This window comes from Chiloscyllium plagiosum, chromosome 2 (assembly GCF_004010195.1).
Source record: "Chiloscyllium plagiosum isolate BGI_BamShark_2017 chromosome 2, ASM401019v2, whole genome shotgun sequence".
Taxonomy (NCBI): domain Eukaryota; kingdom Metazoa; phylum Chordata; class Chondrichthyes; order Orectolobiformes; family Hemiscylliidae; genus Chiloscyllium; species Chiloscyllium plagiosum.
This window is the reverse complement of record NC_057711.1, coordinates 96,070,225-96,095,262: the sequence shown is the minus strand read 5'-3', so window position 1 is coordinate 96,095,262 and position 25,038 is coordinate 96,070,225. Positions and strand designations below refer to the sequence as shown.

Here is a 25,038-nt window from a genome sequence, read left to right as displayed (position 1 = left end):
TGACATTTGGATAAGTAGATGAAAACGAAAGGTTTGGTGGATATGGGTCAAATGCAGGCAAGGGGGACGAGTTTGGGAACGTAGCCGACATGGATTAGTTGGACTGAAAGGTCTGATTCCATGCGGTATGACTCTATCACCTGAAACTTTTCCTTTCTCACCTTAGACCTTTGCCCCCTGCTTTTTGACAATTCCACTCTGGGAGAAAGGCTCGAACAATCCACCCCACTGTACATCTCATAATTTGATATACTTCTATCAGGTCACCCCTCAACTTCTGATCCTCTCGCAAAGACAATCCAAGTTTGTCCAACCTCTCCTTGTAGCTAATACACTCCAATCCAGGGCAACATCCTCTTTTGCCCTCTCTCCATAGCCTCCAAATCCTTCCTGTAGTGTGATGACCAGAACTGCACACAATATTCCCAAATGTGACCTAGCTAAAGTTTTACACAGCTGCAACATGACTTGCCAACTTTCAGGCTCAAGGCCTGGACCAATGAAGGCAAACATCCTATATGCCTTCTTGATCACCTTATCCACTTGTGTTTGCCACTTTCAGAGAGACATGGACGTGCACCCAAATTCCCTCTGTATATCAATGCTCCTAAGAGTCCTGCCATTTACTTTGACTGACAAAATGCATCACCTCACACTTGTCCAGATTAACTTTCTCCATCCAATTTTCAAACTGATCTATATTCTGCTAAATCCTTTGATAGTGACTTCCTCACTATCCATAACTCCATTATTTTTTGTCTTCAAACATACCGAACAGTCCACCTATATTTCCATCAAATCATTTGTACAAATATAAAATATATATTAAAATATATAATACCAACAACACAGATCTCAGCACTGATCCTTGCGGGCCACTGGTCATAGATTTCCAGTCAGAAAAACACTCCTCCAAAAATATCCTCTGTCTTCCATGACCAAGACAATTTTATTTCCAACTTGCCAACCTACCATGGATGCCATGTGGCTTAATATTCTGGACTCGCCTACCATGAAAGACCTTGTCAAATGTTTTAGCTAAGTCCAAATAGACAGCATCCATCACTCTACCTTCAATCATCTTCATTACTTCCTCAAAAGACTCGATCAAGTTTGTGAAAGAAGACCTCCCCACCAAAGGTCATGGGAAATGGATGAAGAGTAAGGGATGAGGGCTAGCGGTCCTAACCGCCTTCTACACAACTGGAACAGAGGGTCAAAGAACCCGAGCAATCTTTCTAATTAGCTTTCCTCAGCAGTCGCCTGTAGCCATGGTCTGCTCATGTTCAGTTTCTGTAGGTGGTAAGCCCAACTTCATCCTGCACCAATGCCCTCCCCTGACATCAACCATCTCCACAAAAGGCAAACATTGTGCCATTTGTAGACATTTCTATGAAAGTGGATCTGGAAACTTAGGAAACTGCTCAAACTTAAACTACTTGTCTAATGCAAATCCCTAGCATCTAAAGGCAATAGCCAGATATCTACATTCCAAACTACATAAATAGAACTTCCTATGAATGAATTTTGTTTTTGTGACCAGTTTCAGAATGTAATGAATTCTGGATCATGCTAATTAAACTAACTTGTAGTACTATATTGAGGAACTGTGCTAACAATCAGTGGCATACCTGCTTCGTCACTCAATTTGTAATCCTACAACCTCAGGCTATTGTTCTGGGAACATGTAATTAAATCTTAAAATGATAGATATCTGAATTCAAAGAAAAATCTGGAATTAAAAGCTACTCTAATGGTGACCACTTTTAACTGTGATAAAACCACTTGGTTCACTAATGCCCTTTCGAGAAGAAATCTGCCACCCTATCTAATCTACCTACATGAGATTCTAGCAATGCAAATGGATGGGCAACAAATATTGGCCTAGCAAGCGATATCCACATCCCACAAACAAATCAATCACAAGTTTAATAATTTATTACAGGAACCCCAAAGTACATAAAATTACATGATAAGAAGCATAACAGATTGATACAATTTTCTTTCAAACTTGAGTCTTATTTTAATAAGGAATTAAGATTTTTTTCATCCATCCTGCATATAACAAATGCTATTTTAGAAATAAACTGAACCTACCTGATAAAAATAATCTTTACTTTTGGTGGTGCACTTTTGATTATTGATGAAGCATTTTGGTGACTACGACCATATAATAATTGCCCATTTATCTGAAAATTAAGCAAAATAGGGGATATTAAAAAATATCCAATCTGGTCAAAGGATGACCTTGTCAACAGCTTAAAAATGCATAATGCGTGCAGAAATTGTAAAATCCCATTACGTTTTGATATTAGAGTTTAGGCTTTTCATTTTTACTGAGATTTATAAATCAGCATTGTTTAACACAGAAACATTTCTTTCCAAATTAAGTACAAGGGACAAAATCTTTGTTTTCTTTTAGAAATGCCCTTTCTTGGTGAATTAGTGATTGCAATGCAATAAAAAATAATTTCTTAAAATCATTTTATTTTAATAGCAGGAAAGCTCTCATATTATTGGCTTACAAGTGAACTACATCACGTTGTGATACTGACAAGGAAAGCTGCCATCTAGAGATAAGTACAATACTTTTAAAGTTCCACACTAGATGACAAGCATAAAGGTCAAGGGAACATAACACCTTCTCAATTATGGAACAACAGAACAACTGCACTGAGAATAGAGTATCAGAGACAAAACAAAGTCAGCAGTGATTCTTCAACTCTCTTTAGAAATGGCACCTAATGGGATCCGATCCTACTTTGTGATAGGGAAAGAAACTTTGAATAGGATAATCAATTCAAACAAGATTTTAAAAAACTGGAAGATCTTAATATAATAATAGAAATGACTAAGCCTGAAAATCAAGATATAAAATAAGTTTGGCTGAGATAACTAGCAAAGGTATAAAGCCGCTTAAGAGTTGTTTATAGGCCTCCTAACAAATATACTGTAAGAAAAGGAATACAATAACAAATAATTGGTGATCGTGAGAGAAGTAAAGTGATACTAATGTATACGTAAACTGAATAGATGAATAAGATTGGCAAAGTTACCTGAAAGATAAGTTTTCACCATATTATTGTGCCAAACAAAGAGCAGGCTGTTCTAAACCTGTTGATTCATGATTGGTTAGCCAATATTGTTCCACATCCTTAATTGCTCACACGGCAATTACGAATCAAGCACATTGCTGTGGGTCTTGAATTTAATGTAGGTAGATTATCTTAATTAATAATCTCTTAGAAAAGTAGCCCCTCAGGAGCAGTGATTATAACACTTCAAATTCAATTTGGGGAAGAGAAGAGTGGACTTAAGGCTAATGTTTTAGACTAAAGTAATAGGAATTATAAAAGTGTGAATACAGAGCTAGTTCAAGTGAACTGGGAAAATAGATAAATCGATGGGTCAACAGAGATGCAATGGAAGAAAAGGCAAAACTGTAAACTATATTATTTGGCGCTATACCAAATGACATTCTCTATTAATCAGAACTTCTAGCGTGAATTTATGTTACAAAAAAGATAAGACAATTCAGTTTGCAGATATCTGCTTTTAGCAGGGACTGTTCCCTCCGCAACTCCCTCATTAGGTCCATACACCCAAACAACCCTTCCTCCACACTTGGACCCTTCCCCTGTGGCCGCAGGAGGTGCAAAACCTGCCCCCACACCACCCCCCTCACCTCCGTCCAAGGCCCCAAAGGATTATTGATGGAAATGTGTTGCTGGAAAAGCGCAGCAGGTCAGGCAGCATCTAGGGAACAGGAGAATCGACGTTTCGGGCATTAGCCCTTCTCCTGAAGAAGGGCTAATGCCCGAAACGCGATTCTCCTGTTCCCTAGATGCTGCCTGACCTGCTGCGCTTTTCCAGCAACACATTTCCATCTCTGATCTCCAGCATCTGCAGACCTCACTTTCTCCCCAAAGGATTATTCCAAATCAGGCAGAGATTCATGTGCATTTCCTCCAACCTGGTTTATTGCACCTGCTGCTCCCGATGTGGTCGCCTCTACGTCGGAGAGATTGAGCACAATCTTGGAAACTGATTCAGGAACATTTATGGTCTGTACACTCCAATCAACCCCACCTTCCGGTTGCCCACCATTTCAATTCCTATTCCCCAAATGACATTTCCATATTGGGCCTCCACCACCATCAACACAAGGTCACACACAAACTGAAAGAAGAATACCTCATCTTCCACCTCGCGAGCTTACAACCTTAACATAGAATTCACCAGCTTCCAAATTCCACCTCCCCCACCTCAACCCTCCCTCTCAAACCCACCACCTTAACCTGACCCTACCTGTCCATCTTCTTTCCCACTTATATGCCCCCACAGTTCCCACTGACCAACGTCCTACCTGCATCCACTTATTGCCATCTCACCCACCTTTCCCACACCCCCTATTTATTTCACAGCCCCCTTCTCCTTCCCCAGTCCTGATGAAAAGTTCCAAATGTCAACTCCCCTTCTCCTCTGATGCTACTTGACCTGCTATGCTTTTTCCAGCTCCACTCTTTATACACTCTGATCGTCCAGCATCTGCAGTTCTCACTATCTTCTGGAAACTGTCTATCAAACAAGAAAAAGACTGTTGACTTCAATGGATTATTTCAGATTGTCAAGTGGAGTTTTGATGTTGGGATTCTGAATTTGGCCTTCCATGCAATTAAGTTTTCCCTTCCAGGACAGCACAAGATTCGGCCCCTTTACAACTGAGCACTGTATCTTTGTGTCATCAGCAAATTTAGCAACACATTTATGTCCTTCCATCCAAGTATTTGACATGAATTATAAGTAGTTGATGCCCCAGCACAAATTCCAAGCAGGTGGGTCAGAATGTGGCAGTAGGGATAGAAAAACAGCTATTATTTAAAATAAAAAGACAACAGAACTGTGAGGCAGAGATCTGGGTGCTCTGGCACATGAACCACAACACATGAGCATACAGTATGGCAATGATTAGTCAGGTAAATGGATTACTGTTGCTTATGACAAAGAGAATGGAATATATAAGCAGAGAAATGTTTTGCTGCAATTGCACAGGGTAATGTTGAGACCACATCTGAATTAATGTGCACAGTTCACTCTCCATACTAAAGGAGAATATAATTGCCTTTGAAATAGTAGAGGGAAGAATTCATTCAGTTGACTTCAGTGATAAAAGGAGTCGTGTAACGAGGCAAGATTCGACAAATTTATCTGTTTCCATCTAGAGTTCAAAAGAGTAAAAGATAATCTTATTGAAAGTTATAAGATCCTGATGAGACTTATCAGGATAGATGCTGCAAGGATATATCTCATTATGGGAAATTAGAAATAGGGACAGTTTAAAAATATGCGACTTCCGATTTAAAGTGGGTATGAAGCATTTTTTTTAACCTCTAAAAGAGCCATTAGTCTGTGGAATTCCCTTCCCAGAGAGCAGTAAGGAAAATAGATTTGAGCTTTTTTTTTTAAGGCTTAGTCAGGTAAATTCTTGACAAACAAGAGAATTAAAGCATATCAGAAGTTGACAGGAAAGTAGAGGTCACAATCTCATCAGTCATTAAATGGCAGAGAATGCTTGAGTGGCTGAATATTTACTCCTGCATTAAGTATGTATTATTAAGGAGATTAGTTGGGGAAAATAGCTTGATAACTTTATTGATGGAAAAGGAGAAGACATTTCTAGTGAAAAATCTTTCAATGTTGCAAGAATTCTTTTGTTCAAAGTGGCATCAGATTATGAAATTACTGAACAACTTTATTCATTATAAAAAAAATTATATAACATGTTACAAGAGGTAATATAAAGTGTTATGTTTCGCTTCTTTGGAGATAAATGAGAAAGATTTTTGGAACACAATTCATTTGATCAATATAAGTCATGTGCACTTTTTTGCAGCAGTCGTGTAAAACATTCACAGTGAAAGATACTTGCCTCTAGCAACTCATCTGCGATCTTTATCCTGCCATCTTTACCAGCTGCTCCATTTGCATCAATGCCAACTACAAAAACACTCATTCTGGATCGGTCCTTGTTTCCAGCAAGGCTCAGACCTAGCCCACTTTTTCCCTTCTCCAGTTCAATCATATGCAGCTCTCCCATCAAGCTTCCATACCGTTGTCTGATCTTTTCTTCATGGATTGTGCAGATCAGAAAAATAAAGTAAAAGATTTACAAAAACTCACCTCAGTTAATTGCTTACACTACTTATACCATTTCAGCTTTCCAGTATAGATGCTTTAGAAATGCAACCATTCATTTATTCTGATCTTACTCGTCTACAAAAATCAAATAAACATTTAGAAATTACCATAAGCCTACTAATCATTTTATTTTTTGCATTTCTTATCATAATAAATTTTGCTCTCTTGAAAAGTAAAAAAAAACTGCATTCTCAGTTAATTGTAATTATCTTAAACTTCAAGGTTGCTTCATGTAATATACTAACTTCTGGTTACAATGAAGAAAAATTAATCCTGGTCTGCCTGAAAAAGCCGTTCATAAAGGTTCGCATTAAATGCATTTGCCAGTATTTCAATTATGATTTTTTTTTTTGCAGCCACCGCTCTGAAATACAAATTACAATAAAGGTTTCAGCTAATATCCGGGCACACAAACTTTGTGTATGCATATATTTATGCGCCCCACTGGAGTGAGAAATTTATTTCTAATGGTGGTCCAAAGTAGTGGTACCATTCTGGTTGTCTAATACTGTGTTTGATATTCAATTTCATTGTTGACAATGAAATTAAATCTTACACATTGTACAGAACAGGTGGACAGTCCAATAATGTCCACTTTGTGCCACCACCTGAGAAGAACTTCCAGTTTCAAGGTGTAAGGAATATCATACCTAATTTTAAAGCCAGGTTCGACATGCTACCCCAATTACGTTTCACTTGTAACTAATTCAGAATTTTCTTACACTTCATTAACTAGCAAAACAATACAGGAACAATATAGGTGGTAGTAATTTAGCCCAAATTGCATATGCGGGCTCTTTGAAGTATTTTTGAAATTGGTTTCACACCTCTGCCCTTGCCCAGAATCTTGCAAATGTGCCCTCTTCAAATAGTTTTCCAATTCCTTTCTGGGATCTGCTCATGAATTTGCTTCCACCATCATTCAGGCTGTGCATCCAGATCATAGGAACTGTCTACATTCTCTGGTTGGAGGACAATTCTGCAGCTGGAAGCCGTGCCTCCTTATACCATCACAAACCTTTTTGATTTAAAACTCAAGTGTTTCACTGCTGATATTTTAAACAATCTGTATCCTCTAGGGCCTCTATATTCTTAATAAAATGCGGTGCTATTAGTCACAGTACTCTAATGGTTTATATAGGTTTGGCATAAAATCCTTGCTTTTGTACTCTACTAATTTATTTACAAAGCCAGAAATTCCATTTGCCTTTTTAACTGCCTTCCCAACTTGATCCATCACTTCAAAGATTTGCATTAATCTACTGGCAATCACTGTCCAATTAGTGGTTGTGGAAACAGAACAGAAGTAGAACTAAATCAGCAGCAGAAATAAACTTTCTCTACAAAATAGAAGCATACAATCATTGAGTCATACAGCACAGAAACAGATCCTTTGGCCTAACTTGTCCATGCCGACCAGGTTTCCTGAACTGACCTAGTCTCATATGCCTGCGTTTGGCCCATTTCCCCCTGAATCTTTCCTATCCATGTACTTCTCCAAATGGCTTTTAAATGATGTAACTATAAGCACTTCAACAAATTTCCTCTGACAACTTTTGCCATGTATCAGACAGAATTTGTGTTCCTTTTTATTGCCTGTGATCAATGTATTTTGCAATGGAAGCTGTCGGTGTTTTCTCCTTAACTGCGATTATCCTAATAAAAATAATTCCGGCAGAAAGCTTTTTAGAGAGTCTTAAAGTTTATTGATTATCCCACATTTGGTGTAGGGGTTTTTAAACATGTGTTTCAATGATTTGATTCTCACACACATACTGAATACAGTTGAAAGAAAATATTATTACAATGTACAATTGTAATAGTCTCTCTTTTGTGACAGGTTTGTAGTTCCTTAGATCAGTTAGTGCTTTAGGTGAAGTAAAGCAGAGGTTTCCTTAGTTAGTTGCAAGCATTACTGCAGTCAACTTTGCAGGAGATTCGTTTTCAGGTGATTGAAGATTGAAGAGAGTCCTTCACCTACTTCAAAGAGGAGCTACGGTCACTAATAAATTTTAGATGGTTATTTGCCCACGATCAAATGTTTTTGTTTGTGGATGCTTGTACTTTCTTTCCCTCAAGTAATTTTGAGTGAATTTAATAAACCAGCAGTCAGCTTCTGTATTTCAAAGTGAAGATATTTCTGCATACACCTCATTCAGCGATGAATGAAATGACTCATCCATATCTAACACTTTCCCCAAAAGTGGATCTAAAATAGTAAGCATAAAAGGGAACACATTCTCCATTTTGTTGAAAAACGATGATTCCAAGTTGACTTGCTACTCTGGCTGCATGGACGGTCTTAGAAACTTGTGGATTTCCCAGGCTGACTTGAAGGTGGATCAGAAGACAGAGAGTATTGTCATTCCCTTTCAAGATTTTGCAGAAGATTACTGGGTGCCTAATTGACAGCAGTGGTTCAAGGGTTTTCTTACAGAACATCTCTCACGGTCATGGAACTCAGTCTTGCTGAAGATGTATCTCAAAGTCAGTTTGAATCCCTGCAAGATCTTTTGCAAACAGCTGCCTTTCCCATTTGACCTGTAACAAGTTCCAAATCATAGCCCAACTAAGGTAATGGGTAATTCAAATATCTTCTAATCAGCCCTTTGCAAGGATGTTATTGCATACCTCTGCAACAGTTAGGATTTGAACCTGGCCTCCTATCACAGGTAGGGACACACTCATTGCACCACAAGAACACTAAATAAAGGGTAATTTAATCAGGAGTTTGTTATCTTTCTCACCTGTGGCTTTAAGTAGCCAAAAGTTTTGTGTTCAACAACATACATCTACATATTTACAATGTAAGCATGGAGGATTTCCCTTATTCCTTGGTTGAAACCACTAAGGTATAATCAAATTAAGGTTTGAGTTTTTCCTCTCAGAAGATAAAGAAATCAACAAAAGAAAACAATTGTCAGGACTCCATCTTGACTGCCTTTTTAAAAGTCTACTCTTTAAAATATAGCTCTAAAAATTTATAATGCTATGCAAATTCTGATTTTTTAAAAACTTTTTTGTAAACTCTGGCTGTGCAATTGTCTGGCAGTTGGTTAAATGGCTTTAAGATGGACTCTGCATCTGGACAGCTGATGCTTGGTGTTTCTTTTCACGTGTGACTTGCTACATTGCCCATTCCCAAATAAACAGAAAAATGAGCTTCCTTTAATGTTTTAGCTTTTTTGGTAGTGGCCCGTTCTCTAAAGAAAGCCATTACATTCCCATTTCCAAATAAACAAAAAAAAAATGAGCTTCCTTTGATGTTTTAGCTCTTTTGGTAGTGGCCCATTCTTTAAAGAAAGCCATGTATGAATTTGCCAGATGTGTTGAATGTTCATATTTAATTAGATATTTGCTCGAGTTTCAGGTGATCATGCCAAAGGCAACATGAATTTAAGCAGGCATTTTATTGTCTGTTTCTGTGCAAACATTTTAGAGTATTATTTGAAAGCACATTATATTGGCATGTGATATAGCAGGTATGGTTTCCTTTTAATGCTAAATTAAAAATGTATACTTACGTCCCCTCATTTACACTTGGGCAATTTCAAGCAGTAATTAAGGCACCGCTGTAATTACACTCTCACATTTACCGTTTTTTATTTTTAAAAATCCCAGTTAAACATTATCTGCCGAATGTTTATCAACATCGGTACACAAGGGTTCAAGAATGGTCACTAACAGACATGTAGTTCTCAATGCAGTTATCTGCTGATGGAGGTTCTGCTTAGCCAGGTGGTCTGCAAAGCTTTAATGGCTCTTAGGGCTGCCTTCCTTGGATAAAGTTGTGAAATATTATTGTTAGATCCCTGGAAAGAATCCAGGTTCGCTCCCTGCATTCTATCAATATTGAATATTCAGGTGAAGTTAAGTTTCAAGCCTATGCTGGTCAACTGTGGGGGGAATCCAGTAACAACAATAGGATGCTGAGAGATTGGTTTTGAGGCATACAAAACCAAATCGTATCGTATGATTAATTCTGTGCTAGCAGGACTTGTACCTTTGTTGCGGCTTTCACAACTATGATTTGCTTTAAGGAGTAACTTGCATGTTCAGTAGCCTGGATATCTGTACTTTGTTATCATACAGCATTAACTTCTATCTGCTTAGCTGTTTGCCAATTTTTTTCTGAGTTAAGTTTTCTTCTTACAGGAATACTTTCACATCAGAAACAAGCATCCATTTTCTACTGTTTATTCTTAAAGTTTGCTGTAATCCCTTTTTTTTGTTTCAACGACTTTGCCTTAACGATAATTTTCCATTCTACTTCCAATTAGAGTCAAACTTTGGTAATTTGCAATGGTGTCATCCTGACCTGCAACACTGAATTTGTCATAGACTCAATCTGTGTTCCTTTTTGTTGCCAGAATGGAACATGATTTGTATATGAGGTGTTTTCTTACCCTAACAGTAATTGTTGCAATTTAAGAAATTCCAAAAGCAAGTTTTTTTAATGTATTTCAATTAAAGGCTATTTATTATTCAACACCTGCTCTGGTGATTAAAACATAACATCTCATGCATTCACCTCATATAATATCACTCATGTAAAGATTAGATATAGATAAAGAAGAAAAAATGAGTGCAATGTTCAATTGTTCCATAATGCCGTCCACCACGTCTGTGCTGTGTCTTAGATGAGGTTTTGGATGAATGCTAAGCAGAAGTTTCTTCTTATATTATGAAGCTCCTTTACAGTTAACTTCCTATGAGATTGGTTCTGAAGTAAACTTGAAATTGGAACAAGTTACAGAGAGTCTGTCTCAAAATTAAGGTATAGCTAATTACTACTTTGGCTGTGCACCTGTCTGGCAACTGGTTTGATGGCTTTCAGATGATTTTTCAGATTTTGCAGAGCTGATTCTTAGGTCTTTAAAAGTAGGCAATAAAGATGGTTGTCTCATCCATGTGAACTGTTACAAGTCTCTTTTCTGAACAAGTCATGTGTTTCTGCATTATGTCTTTTCACAATGGGAAATTCTTGAGGCAGCAAAGACCTGTGTGTTTGGATGACAGGCTATGTTAACGGAAGAATGACTGATGAGGACCTCTTCACATTCATTTAAGATGCAGTGAGTTTCAATATGTATTTTGTTCATGGCAAAACAAAAATACAAGTCTGCTTGAATAGTGTACTTCTGATGATCCTTAATATGAGTGTTTTCTGGATGGCAGAGAATGTGTACATTTAACTATTTCAGATCTGGCTGCAGCTGACAATATCAAAGATCACATAATTTGCAGGCACTTTATTGTTTGCTTTTCTTAAATTTTGAAGAATCATCTGAACGTTCACAACATACTGGAACATCACAATTACAAACTTCAAATGTCTTTGAAAATGCAAATTTGGGACACTAACACGTTAACAAAAAGTGGTATTTGTGAACATTCTTAAAAAAAGTGTCAGATAATTTAGTCGTAGGATTGGAAGCACTTAATTGATAAATTTATTCCTCTCTCCTTTCATGAAGAGAAATGCATTCCTGACATCATCTGGCATCACTCTTCTATCTCAAGATCCAAGGTTGGGAGGCTTTGGCCATGAGCATGAGAATTTTGATAATTAGTTTGCTCAGTAACCTGGGATGGATCTGATTTGAACGAAGCATCTTTTCTATTTTGAGGACTGGTAGCATGTTAAGCATCTCCACTATTTTTCATCCTATTCCATTTCCTTCCAGCTCATCTTCCATGTAACATTGGCAGAATCTTCTTCTTCAGGTGAAGTCCAATTCAAACTAGTCACTTTGTATCTCAGCCATATCTTCTGCCTTCTCAAAGATTTGCTCTGTTTCCAACTCAGTCCAATTCTTCCTGTGGCTGTCCTTTTAAAATTTATGCAAATGCTGTAATTAATTATTATGGACCCTTGCTAATATAAACCTATCCTGACTAATTGGCTGTGTTCACATCAAAAATCTCAACTCACTTCTAACATTTTTCTTGTTTGTGGAATATTGTGAATTTGTCAAGTGATTTTAATAGCTCTCAGTTCTCCTCTGCTTGCCTTATTCATCCGTAGACCTGTTTTCCACAATGTAACTATTTTTAATAACTGTGCCCCGTCCTCTTCAACTTTAGCTTATCATTTAATTTTACATGACACCTGGGTTTGGATGAACAAAATGTTGTTTTAATCTCTTCACTCCCCCTCCCCTAAGCCTCCAGTAACGAACAAGGGACATTCATTTGTAATCACCTCTGAAGTCATAAACAGGACAGTGATATTTAAGGACATATCTTGCTTTAGATAGTTGATCTATCAATTTTTAAAAAAAGAATCTTAAGTCTGGAGTCAGAATTTGTTATCCTTGTACACAAAATCTTTGCTTGGTGTAATACTGCAGGCAATGCAGATGTAAGAAATTAGTTAATTTGGATGAGGCAACACAGCATTCTTCATACAATATTGTAAGAGATGTGAAACAACTGTTTCAAACTGTTCATTTCTATGAACAGGGAATAATCACAATACAGCCAAACAAAGACAAGTTATTAAATTATATATCTATGGGCAGAGGAATGCATTTACAATGCAAAGTACTTGTTCCAACCTCTTTAAAGACATGCAACTCTGTTAAGAAAATCTCTCTCCCAGTTCACGGTTTAGCCTGACAGAGAAACAAAATTGAAAGCTGACTTAATGACTAGCTGCCACTGACAAAACAAGGTTACACTGTAGTGAAGAGACATAATTTTCTTCATTCTGGATAGTTATGAAGAGCTAGTTACGTTCAACATCCAATTCTGACTGCCTATACAGTATATTCATTAAAACATGCTAATTTCATATTATTATTAAGACATTCACCAATGCAGTGAAGCTTCTCAGAAAATAGTTCTTTGCCAGATTTTAGAATCTAGAATGTTAGGCATCCATAACAAACTTAAAATAAATTTATTTTCAAAAGGCCAAGAGATGCAAACAAACAGTAACCATGCAATCTTTTGAATAAGATGATTGGAGTATTTGCATTAGAATAATTCATATTGAAAATATTGTCCTTTAAGATTATATACTGATTTAGTAGTATGGTTGCATTTAAAGACGATTCATTGAGATGGAAAGTTAATGCGTGATGTGCCATATTGTAATGTTTCAATTTTTTTCATAAATTACATACTCCAACTGTAACCAAATTCATCAACTTCCTCCAAACCATCTTCTGATTTATTGCTCATGTTCCCTCGTGATGCCACGATAGTGCTCGTCTCGTCTTGTTCAACAGGTTCGGGTGGCAATAGCTGTGGATCGGAGAGTGCTGACATAATTTCAGTCTCTATATCTGGTTGGCTGGAGGTCTATATTTTAAACATACACAAACACAATAAGACATGGAGCGATTTGGTTAAAAAAGCATTTATATTGTATTTTTATAGTTAAATGCATACACTTTTATGTTGAAAAACATTAAATTTTGTACTAAATAACAATACAAAAGAAAGCATTGCACAATGCTCAATCAAGGCGCATTAGCCTGAGCAATATAAAAACAACACGTAGAAAGTTTAACAGACAAAAGAAATGGATGCCCGACCTTTGTCGGGGTACTGGGGACTGGAAAGTCGAATGCATATTACAACAATTTGATTTACTCACAACACACACTTGACTTCTGCTACCAAAACTATACAGGTCATCACTCAGCTAAGCAAGGAATTAATGGAGAACTGTAAAACTACTGTAGTGAAAACATTCTTGGGGCATGTGCTGAAGGGTAGCTATACCCAAGGCTAAATGGTCAGCAAATAAAGATAGATATCCCAAGAGTATACCAGAAATGAGAAGATCCAATAAAAGCAAGAAAATGAAGTGGAAAGAGCATTACTGTGATGCATCACTTGTCGTTTGACTGGTAAGATATCTATATTAGTGGATCTTCAGATCTTGCTCATAGCTGGCCGTTGATTTGATAAAAGCAGACAGTGATGCATGCATGGAAATCCCTCATTTTATTTTCAGTGATACTTGTCCAGACATTGACTTTGAACAGCCAAACAACACTGGCTTTAACAAACCTCTCAGACCTCCACTGATAATCATCTTTCCTGACTTTAGCATAACAGGCATTACTTGGGAGCAAACATATACCAACGTTGCCACTAGACCATAGAAATACCTCCGATCAACTTATGATATTCTGAAATACAGATTAGCACACCACATTTTGGTTGTACTGCACATATGCGACAACTGGGGTCCCAAGTTTTATTTTTGGCCAACCTATCAACACAACTCAGTAACATTGACAAATTCTGAAACTAGATTGCCTGGTTTTGCACCATTGCAATTATAAATCACTATTTCTTAACAGTGATACTTCAACAAAAGTATTTTCTGCCCTTCTTTGGGTCTCACTATACTGAAGAACCCAACCATGAAGGCAATCTACTTATCAACATTTGCCAATTACTATTTGAAACCAAGCCTAAGGAAATAAAGCAGACACGAGTCAGGTTTGCCCTATGATTTTTTTACATTTCGTGAGTTTAAAATCAGCATCCATTCAGATCTTTCATGTGACAAGAAACTTTCAATTCAGTAAATAAAGAATTTTAAGTTGAATAGTTTAATGGTAACTCTTAAGGACAAATAGATAAAACATAAGGGAATGGGTAACATTATCACAAATAACTCCCTTTCAGACAACCTTTTCTTCCCCCAACCTACTTTTTCAAATATGACTACTGTACTGAAATGATTACAGTGCTGAATGACAAAGTTGTCAGTTGTTAGCTGCAGCAAGAACATAAGTAAAAGAAGGATTTTCTTTTAAAAACAAAATACCAACATGATAAAAGACAGCACAGGAATTCTACCATGAACAAGGTCAAACTACTTCAAAATTAGACCCCACTGCAATACTAATAGAAACAATCTGTATGCAGAATCACCACTCCCCACACTACACTATGTTAGTGCCTTTATGATGACCCAATACAGTTATAGGCAGACAAGCACATGATCATTAGTGGTGATGTGGAAAGATTGAGTCAAAAATAAAGCAGCATTTACCAGTACTTAAATTGTTTGGAGTCTTTGTATATTTGAGTTAAAAATATTTTAAACATAAACGTATCTCGCTTATCAAAATTGAACCTTATATTGAGAGTGGTAACGGAATCTAATGAGACAAAGATTTTCAAAGGATTTATATAGCATTTCCCATGGCCAGAATTATGGCAGATACAGTTATTTCATCTTGAGGGTAAAGGTGCAGACACTGATTAAGAGACTGTTGGATATACTTGATGGCTAAACCAACCAGGGGAAGAGGTTTGGGTTCTAATTCAACCCTCATCTAGGTATTGGAGGACAATAAAAAAAAAGCAGATGAGTGTGAGATCTTTTCATGTCAAAGCTCTATAGGCACACTGTTAACCTGTAAATTGAGTGCTATGTCTACTTTAAGTCACTGAGATCATTGAAAAATATTCAAGTAGAAGCATGAGTTAAGACAGTTAGAAAACATCAAAATAAATAATGAAAATGGATGGACTTTCTCTTTTAGAAAACCTCTCTTAAAACTTTGTATGAAGGAAAGTAAATGGGCTAGGAAAATTAGAAGGGTCACTCAACTGAGAAAATTAGTTCTGCTTTCTCTCCACAGATGTTGCCAGACTTGCTCAGTTTCTCTGGCAATTTCTGATAGTATTAGAGTCATAGAGGTGTACAGCACGGAACAGACTCTTTGGTCCACTCGTCCATGCCGACCAGATATCCCAACCCAACCTAGTCCCACCTGCCAGCACCCAGCCCATATCCCTCCAAACCCTTCCTATTCATATACCCATCCAGATGCCTTTTAAATGTTGCAATTGTACCAGCCTCCACCACTTCCTCTGGAAGCCCATTCCATATATGTACCATGCTCTGCATGAAAAAGTTGCCCCTTAGGTCTCTTTTATATCATTACCCTCTCACCCTAAACCTATGTCCTTTAGTTCTGGACTCCCCCACCCCAGGGAAAAGTCTTTGCCTATTTATCCTATCCATGTCCCTGATGATTTTATAAACCTCTATGAGGTCATCCCTCAGCTTCCGACACTGTTGAATGCCTGTCATCCTGCCAGAATGAATTCACTATACACTGTCTACTTCCCTACCTTTAGCCCTCTAATAGCAGAGGAGTCAGATACTGACTGGTCAGGAACAAATCCAATGTTGATTCTGGAATTTCCGATTAACATTTACTCTAGATACACCTTTTGTTTCTTCACATGTCCCATAACTAATGCATCTTTTGCTTTGCATTATCATGTATTTTCTATTTATCACCGATCTTTTACTTTTGATCCCGACAATGCTATTTGCTTCTGTACTAACTGAATCTGTTACATCATGAACCTTTGGTAATTTTGATTTAAAAGGTGTGAAATGCTAATCACACTTCACAAACGTTGCCAGATCTTCAGAGTAATTTTCAATACTCTTCATTGTTATTTTGCATGAGGAAATATTAATCCTAAAAAATATTTGAAAATGAAATGTTGATCAGAGGATAAGGGAATTATAGGGTCAAAGTAATATAAGTCCAACTGACTCATTGTCATTGAGGACCAACAGGAGGCATTTTATCAAATTTATTCACCAACCAAACAATTATCTTTTCCAATCAAACTATTATTTGCAATACCTAAAACTCACCCTTCCCATGAAACCTTATTATTACAATATGTTTTGAACCCTAGATACAAATTATTGGACAAATTTCTAGATGAAAAGACTATGCTTGTAGGGAGAATGAATCAGACACTATTCTATTCCTCAATGTGCATTCTCACTGTGAAGATGGAACCACAGAACTATTCCCAGAATGTAAGAATTAGGAACTAAACTCAAACAAAAAAATGTCAGGCATGGTATTCTGAGCAAGGTAACAATGTAAACACAGGGTCGACACAAAGAGTAGTTGGGTTGCCATGAGACAAAAACTAATTCAAACACAGCCAATCAGTTTAAATTATGCCCCAAGATACCAAACTCCAATGAAGTTTGAAGTTAGTATTTTGATAATATTAAAACCAATGAAACAATCTCACAGCGCCAGAGACCCGGGTTCAATTCCCGCCTCAGGCGACTGACTGTGTGGAGTTTGCACGTTCTCCCCGTGTCTGCGTGGGTTTCCTCCGGGTGCTCCGGTTTCCTCCCACAGTCCAAAGATGTGCAGGGTCAGGTGAATTGGCCATACTAAATTGCCCGTCGTGTTAGGTAAGGGGTAAGTGTATGGGTGGGTTTCGCTTCGGCGGGTCGGTGTGGACTTGTTGGGCCGAAGGGCCTGTTTCCACACTGTAATCTAATCTAAATCTGATGTTTTGGGGTATAAAACTGGATATTTTGAATAGTTAAGAGAGAACTGCCAAAAGACCAACATATATAGGCTGCTAGCTCAAGAGCTCTCTGAGAGGTACCTGTTTGTGGGGAGTCTATGCTGCAGAACTTAGAAACCAATCTGGAGAGAATCTACAGAGGAAAATCTGCCGAGGAAACTCGGCAAAGCTGACTGGTTTTGAAACATAGTTTTTTTTTGTAAATCTTAATTGGGATTTTTTAAAAATTGGACTAGTGCTGTAGATTGGGAGGTAAAAGATAGGTTTAAGAGAAAGGGGTTATAAATAGTTGTTAATTTTAATATTCTCTGTTAGATTTAAAGAATAAAGTTGTTAATTTTTACTCTAAATAGTGACTTTTGGGATAGTTCTTTGCCTCTCGAGTTTTAACAGATTGCAGCATGGGATGAATCTTTTCTGTGTTGCTGGTTTAATTTAGCAGAGGGTTTACCCCATGTCGTAACAGGTATTTATCTGCTGGTCTTGTAAATACACAGCTCATTTCATTTTTGACGAGGAGGCCAGGATAATATGAAAATAAAGCCAAATAAATACAGCAAGTTTGAACTTCCCCGGTTAAAAATCAAAGAACTAAATAAAACCTGTAAAATGACTAAGTATTCTTACCAAGCAAAATGAGTAACTGCCCAAATACTGAAAAATGTCAAAATACAGCTATAATAATCTACAGCAAGAAAAATACCCCTCAAACCATTGTGCCTGCACTGGTCAAAACATTCACTTAATTACTGTCATCCTATTTTTCAGCACTTGGCTTATCGCCTTGTACATCTTGGCATCACAAGTACATACCTAAATTTTGAAACGCCACAAAAGTGTCAGCCTCTACCACTCTTACAAGCAATGAGTTCCAGATAACCACCAACCTCTGGGTGAAAACATTTTTCTTCACAACTCTTTTAAACGTTCTGCTCCTTAAACTTATTGTCCCGGACATGAATCCCCTATCAACCTACGCATGCTCCTTACAATTTTATACATCTCAATCATCATCTCTCTGTTTCCTCAACTGTAAGGTAAAGAACTAGAGTGTGTCCAATCACTCTCTAACTGAAACTCTTCAGTCCGGACAACGTGACAGATCTTCTCAGCTTCTCCAGTTCTATCACAGCCCGCCTATAACGTGGATCTACAGAAACTCCACACACCTCCAAGTGTGGCCTAACTAATACGTTTTATAGTTCCAGCATAACCTCACTGTTCCTAAACTCTAAGCCTCAACCAAGAATGGCAAGTACAAAGGAACCTCAATTATTCAAACGACACAAGCGGGAAGTATTCTGTTAGGATAATAGAATGTTCGGATAACAGTTTAGCCAAGCATCGGGACCTTGCGATTTTGTCCGGATAGTCCAAAATTCGGATAATCGAATGCTGGATAATCGAGGTTCCTCTGTATACCATATGCCTTCTTAACCGGTTTATCTACCTGTTCTCAGACTCCTCCCTCCCCTTCCTAGACCTTTCCATTTCTATCTCGGACGACCGATTCAACATGGACATTTACTATAAACCGACCGACTCCCACAGCTACCTAGATTACACCTCCTCCCACTCTGCCCCATGTAAAAACGCCATCCTATTTTCCTAATTCCTTCGCCTCCGCCGAATCTGCTCCCAGGAGGACCAATTCCAATACCGAACAACCCAGATGGCTTCCTTCTTCAAAGACCGCAATTTCCCCTCAGATGTGGCTGACGATGCTCTCCACTGCATCTTCTCCACTTCCCGCCCCTCCAATCACCACCAGGACAGAACCCCACTGGTCCTCACCTACCACACCACCAACCTCCAGATACATCGTATCATCCTTCGTCATTTCCGCCACCTCCTAACAGACCCCACCACCAAGGATATATTTCCCTCCCCTCCCCTATCAGCGTTCCAGAAAGACCACTCTCTCCGCGACTCCCTCGTCAGGTCCACAGCCCCCACCAACCCAACCTCCACTCCCGGCACCTTCCCCTGCAACCGCAAGAAATGCAAAACTTGCGCCCACACCTCCCCCCTCACTTTCCTCCAAGGCCCCAAGGCATCCTTCCATATCCGTCACAAATTCACCTGCACATCCATACACATCATTTACTGCATCCGCTGCACCCGATGTGGCCTCCTGTACATTGGGGAGACAGGCCGCCTACTTGCGGAACGTTTCAGAGAACACCTCTGGGACACCCGTACCAACCAACCCAACCGCCCCGTGGCTGGACACTTTAACTCCCCCTCGCACTCCGCCAAGGACATGCAGGTCCTTGGCCTCCTCCATTGCCAGACCATGGCAACACGACGCCTGGAGAGAGAGCGACTCATCTTCCGCCTAGGAACCCTCCAACCACAAGGGATGAATGCAGATTTCTCCAGCTTTCTCATTTACCCTCCTTATCTCAGTCCCAACCCTCGGACTCAGCACCGCCTTCTTGACCTGCAATCTTCTTCCTGACCTCTCCACCCCCAACCCCTCTCCGGCCTATCCCCCTCACCTTAACTTCCTTCCACCTATCGCATTCCCAACGCCCCTCCCCAAGTCCCTCCTCTCTACCTTTTATCTTAGCCTGCTTGGCACACTTTCCTCATTCCTGAAGAAGGGCTTATGCCTGAAATGTTGATTCTCCTGCTCCTTGGATGCTGCCTGACCTGCTGTGCTTTTCTAGCAACACATTTTTCAGCTCACTACCTTAAGACACCTGTGAACATGTACACCAAAATCCCTCTGATCCTCAGTGCTTCCCAGGATCCTGCCAATCATCATGTATTCCTTTGCCTTGTTTGTCCTGCCCAAGTACATCACTTTACATTATCTGCACTGAATTCCATTTGCCACTGATCAGCCCATCTCACCAGCCTATCTATATCCTCTTATAGTCTAAGGCTGTCCTCTTCACTACCTATCACTGCAATTTTTCTATCAACTGTGAACTTACTGATCAACCCTCCTACATTCAAGTCTAAATTATTTATCGGAACCACAAACAGCAAGAGTGCCAACACTGACCCATAAGACTTTACTCGCCACAAACTTCCAGTTGGAAACATACTCTTCAACCGTCACCTTTTGCTTTTTACCACTCAGCTAATTGTGGATGGTGTGTTTGGCAAATTACCTTGGATACCATGGGCTCTTCCCTTTGTATCCGTCTCCCTTGTAGAACCTCATCAAAACCTTTGGTGAAGTCCAAGTAGACCAAATCAAAGGCACTGTGCCCTCATGTCTATACACCTGGTCATCTCTTTGAAGAATTCAATCATGTTGGTCAGAGATAATCTCCCCCGAAGAAAACCATGCTTACTTTCTAAATTAATCCCTGCCTTTCCAAGTGCAGATTAATTCTGCCTCTCAGAATTGTTTCACATAGTTTCCCCACCAATGAGGTTAGAGTTACTGGTTTGTAATTTCTTGGTTGATCCCTTGTTCCCTTCTTGAACAATGGCATTACACTGTGTTCTCCAGTCCTCCGACACCTCTTCTGTGGCTAGAATGTAATTGAATTTATTTGCTAGCACCACTGCTATTTCTTCCCTTACCTACTTTGCAATGGAGGATAAGAACAAACAATGGAACCGTCTTCATGATGCAAAACAGGTTCAAAAGGGTCTGATAAAAATTATGCAACATAAGTTAGACCAGTGTTAGCCCTTCAAGATTTTTTCACTGAATGGTGGTCAGTGGCCTTCCCTGCAAGATCACAGATGCGACAAACAGAAGAAAATCCTTCTTAATTTGCACAGAATCAGAAAAGCAAGGATCAAAAACAAACTTCCCTTCTTCATGGCTTATCTATCATGTCTCAATAACATCAACAGGGCTGGTCATACAGCATTAGTCTGTTTATGTCGAGAGGCAGGTCTTATGAAGCCCTAATTCTCCAATTCTTATTATTAATTCAATTAGATCATCAAATCTACTCAGAACTTGATCCAAAGGTAACTACAAAACCCCATGTTATAGTGAGAACTTTTAAGACTGCTCAAATCATTCCAGCAGTCTCAAACCGTACTGCATTCAGGACTACGAATACAACTGCTACATATGCCACTAGGCCTGAGTCCTTTTTCCAAAATAAAAGGGAGAACAATTCAAGTTAATAACCCTGGGACAGTCTTGAATAAACTGGTGATGTGGGGTCAGCATGGTGAGGGGTTACCAATGACATGTTTGATAATTCGCCGTCTTATATAGTCGGTTCTGCTATAACACGTGTTTCTTCAACATGAATTGGCTATAATATGATGGAAGAATTTCGACCATTATTTGTCGAACACAAACTTTCCTTACCTGTATTGGATATAACACTATTTTCTTATAACTCGGGATCACATGGGAACGGAACTATCATGTTATATCAAAACAGACTGTACTAATAAGGAATGCAACATATTTTAGTTATAATACCAAATACCAATTTATCTTGTACACTGAAATGAAAGGGTCATTTTCTACACAGTGCTTTGAGGGTAGGCTGAACATGTTCATCATTCACTCATAGGTTTACGTGAAAACACACAAAATCTGGAAATATCTAGAGCAATCTCGAGCAATGACAGTCAAATAGGGAAAATTTTACACTGATGACTTGCTTACTTTAAAGTGAGTTGTATTCATGTCTTATCTTGTAAGATTCCCATATCTGTGTTTGGTTGGCAGAGATCCATTTTCGTTCAGAAGGTTACTTCAAATTGTTATTAAGTTTCAAGCCTCTTTCCCCTGTATAGGAAACAAACTTCTCTTTCTTGTTGGAAAACATTAAGACATTAGTTTACCTGCGACTCTATTTTCAAGGAGCTACGAACCTGCACTCCAAAGTCTCTTTGTTCAGCAATACTTCCTTGGATCTTACCATGAAGTGTATAAGTCCTGCTAAGATTTGCTTTCCCAAAATGTAGCACCTCGCATTTATCTAAATCAAACTCCATCTGCCGCTCAGTGCATTGGCCTGTCTGATCAAGATCCCATTACACCACCAATTTTGGTGTCATCTGCAAACTTACTAACTATACCTCCAATGTTCACATCCAAATCATTTATATAAATGACAAAAAGTAGTGATTCTTGTGGCACTCCACTGGTCACAGGTCTCCCGTCTGAAAAACAACCCTCTACCACCACCCTCTGTGTTCTATCTTCCCTATATTACATGAAATCTAACCTTGCTAACCAGTCTCCCATGGGGATCCTTGTTGAATGTCTTACTGAAGTCCATATAGATCACGTCCACCTATCTGCTCTCATCAATCCTCTTTGTTACTTCTTCAAAAAACTCAATCAAGTTCAAGACACGATTTCCCATGCCCAAAACCATGCTGCCTATCCCTAATCAGCCTTTGCCTTTCCAAATACATGTAAATCCTGACCCTCAGATTTCCTTCCAACAGCTTGCCAACCACCTTCCACCTCATCAACCTCTGCATATATCACACCATCCTCCACATAAAAACCGACCCCACCAGAGACCTATTTCCCTCCCCACCCCTATCCACTTTCCGTAAAGACCGCTCCCTCTGCGACTACCTGGTCAGGTCCACGCCCCTGAACCCACCCTCCCTTCCTAGCACCTTCCCGTGCCACTGCAGGAATTACAAAACCTGCGCCTACACCTACACCCTCACCTTTATCCAAAGCTTCAAAGTTTCACCTGCACGTCCACATGTCATTTATTGTATCTGTTACTCCCAATGTGGTCTTCTCTACATTGGACAGACTAGACGCCTATTCGCAGAACGCTTCAGAGAACATCTAAGGGACACCCGCACCAATCAACCCCACCGCCCCATGGCTGAACATTTCAACTCCCCCTCCCACTCTGCCGAGGACATGTAGGTCCTGGGCCTCCTCCATCACCACTCTCTTACCACCTGACGCCTGGAGGAAGAACGCCTCATCTTCCACCTCAGGACCCTTCAATCCCACGGCATCAATGTGAACTTCACCAGTTTCCTCATTTCGCCTCCCCCCACCTTACACCAGTTCCAACCTTCCAGCTCAGCACAGTCCTCATGACCTGTCCCATCTGTCAATCTTCCTTCCCTTCCCACCTATCCACTCCACCCTCCTGTCCGACCTATCACCATTACCTCCATTACCTATTGCACTCTCAGGTACCTCCTCCACCCAGCCCCAAGCCCCTCCCATTTATATCTCCACCCCTGAGGCTCCCAGCCTCATTCCTGATGAAGGACTTTTGCCTGAAATATCGACTTTCCTGCTCCTCGGAAGCTGCCTGACCGGCTGTGCTTTTCCAGCACCACTCTGATCTCCAGCATCTGCAGTACTCACTTCCATCACCGATGTCAGGCTCACCGGTCTATAGTTCCCTGGCTTGTCCCTACCACTTTCTTAAATACTCAAGGTTTAAATAGTTAAGTTTTGCCCTTCTAAACTCAAGTCTCGGCCCAATCTAATCAACCTTAATTCACAAGACAAAGCCTTCATGCCAGAAATCAGTCTAGTGAACCTACTTTGAACAGTTTTCAATGCAATTAAATCCCTCTTTAAGTAAGGAGCTTAAATCTGTACATTGTCCCTACAATGCACTCCCTAATTTTGTATTCCTATCCTTTGTGATCAAGGTCAACATTCCATCTGTCATCTTAACTCCTGCACATTAACTTGTAACTTACATACAGAGCATTCAAATAATGTATCCTTTCGTCTCCATTTAGGTAATACATTGTTTTTGTTTTACTTGCTACTTAACTATTTAAACCTTTGTAGACATTTGTATTCACCTCACAACTTGTTTTTCCATCTACCTTTGCATCTGCAGAAAATTTGTCTACAATACAATTAGCTCCTTCATATAAGTCATTGATATAGATCACAAATAACTGCATCTGAATACTTTTCTACTTCCACAATGCTGGTCAATTGCATGGTCATTTACTGTTTGAGGACAATTATATCAATGTATTAGAAATACACTTCACAGATCAGCTAGCATTACATTGATGTGTCAAATTGGCAAAAAAAAAAATTGAATTCAGCTGTGAAAATTTCACAACTCCAGGATCCTCTGTGCTGCCACAAACCAGTTGGTTTCCAAAGCCTAAATGACTCAAAATTGCAGGTGTCTAAAAAGTCCAGCCTTAAAATTCAGCTAGCAAAATTTCAGTGTTGTATGCAAGCCTGTTACTTGCATCATTATCTTACATCGCTGAAATTTGCTGAAAATGGGAATGGTGGAATAAGATTCCAACTCTATTTTGAAATCAACCATTTCACTGCTGCGACAGTGTCTGGCCCCCCACAAATAAAGCTGAAAATGTGTTGCTGGAAAAGCGCAGCAGGTCAGGCAGCATCCAAAGAGCAGGAGAATCGACGTTTCGGGCATGAACTCTTCTTCAGGAATGAGGAAAGTGTGCCAAGCAGGCTAAGATAAAAGGTAGGGAGTAAGGACTTGGGGAAGGGGCGTTGGAAATGCGATAGGTGGAAGGAGGTAAAAGTGAGGGTGATAGGCCAGAGTGGGGGTGGGGGCGGAGAGGTCAGGA

The 25,038-nt window shown here is 39.2% G+C and overlaps 1 protein-coding gene across 12 annotated transcripts in view; it reads right to left on the bottom strand.

Annotated features, from left to right (window-relative positions):
• The window catches only part of LOC122562047 (multiple PDZ domain protein), a 368,714-nt gene that overhangs the window by 81,487 nt on the left and 262,189 nt on the right, over positions 1 to 25,038 (bottom strand). For all 12 annotated transcript variants that reach the window (XM_043714532.1, XM_043714569.1, XM_043714586.1 and 9 more), the window contains 3 exons: positions 13,329 to 13,506; positions 5,930 to 6,126; positions 2,098 to 2,189 (listed from right to left, as the gene is read on the bottom strand). In XM_043714532.1, coding sequence (XP_043570467.1) covers positions 2,098 to 2,189; positions 5,930 to 6,126; positions 13,329 to 13,506 — 467 coding nt within the window. The remainder of the gene's footprint in view (positions 1 to 2,097; positions 2,190 to 5,929; positions 6,127 to 13,328; positions 13,507 to 25,038) is intronic.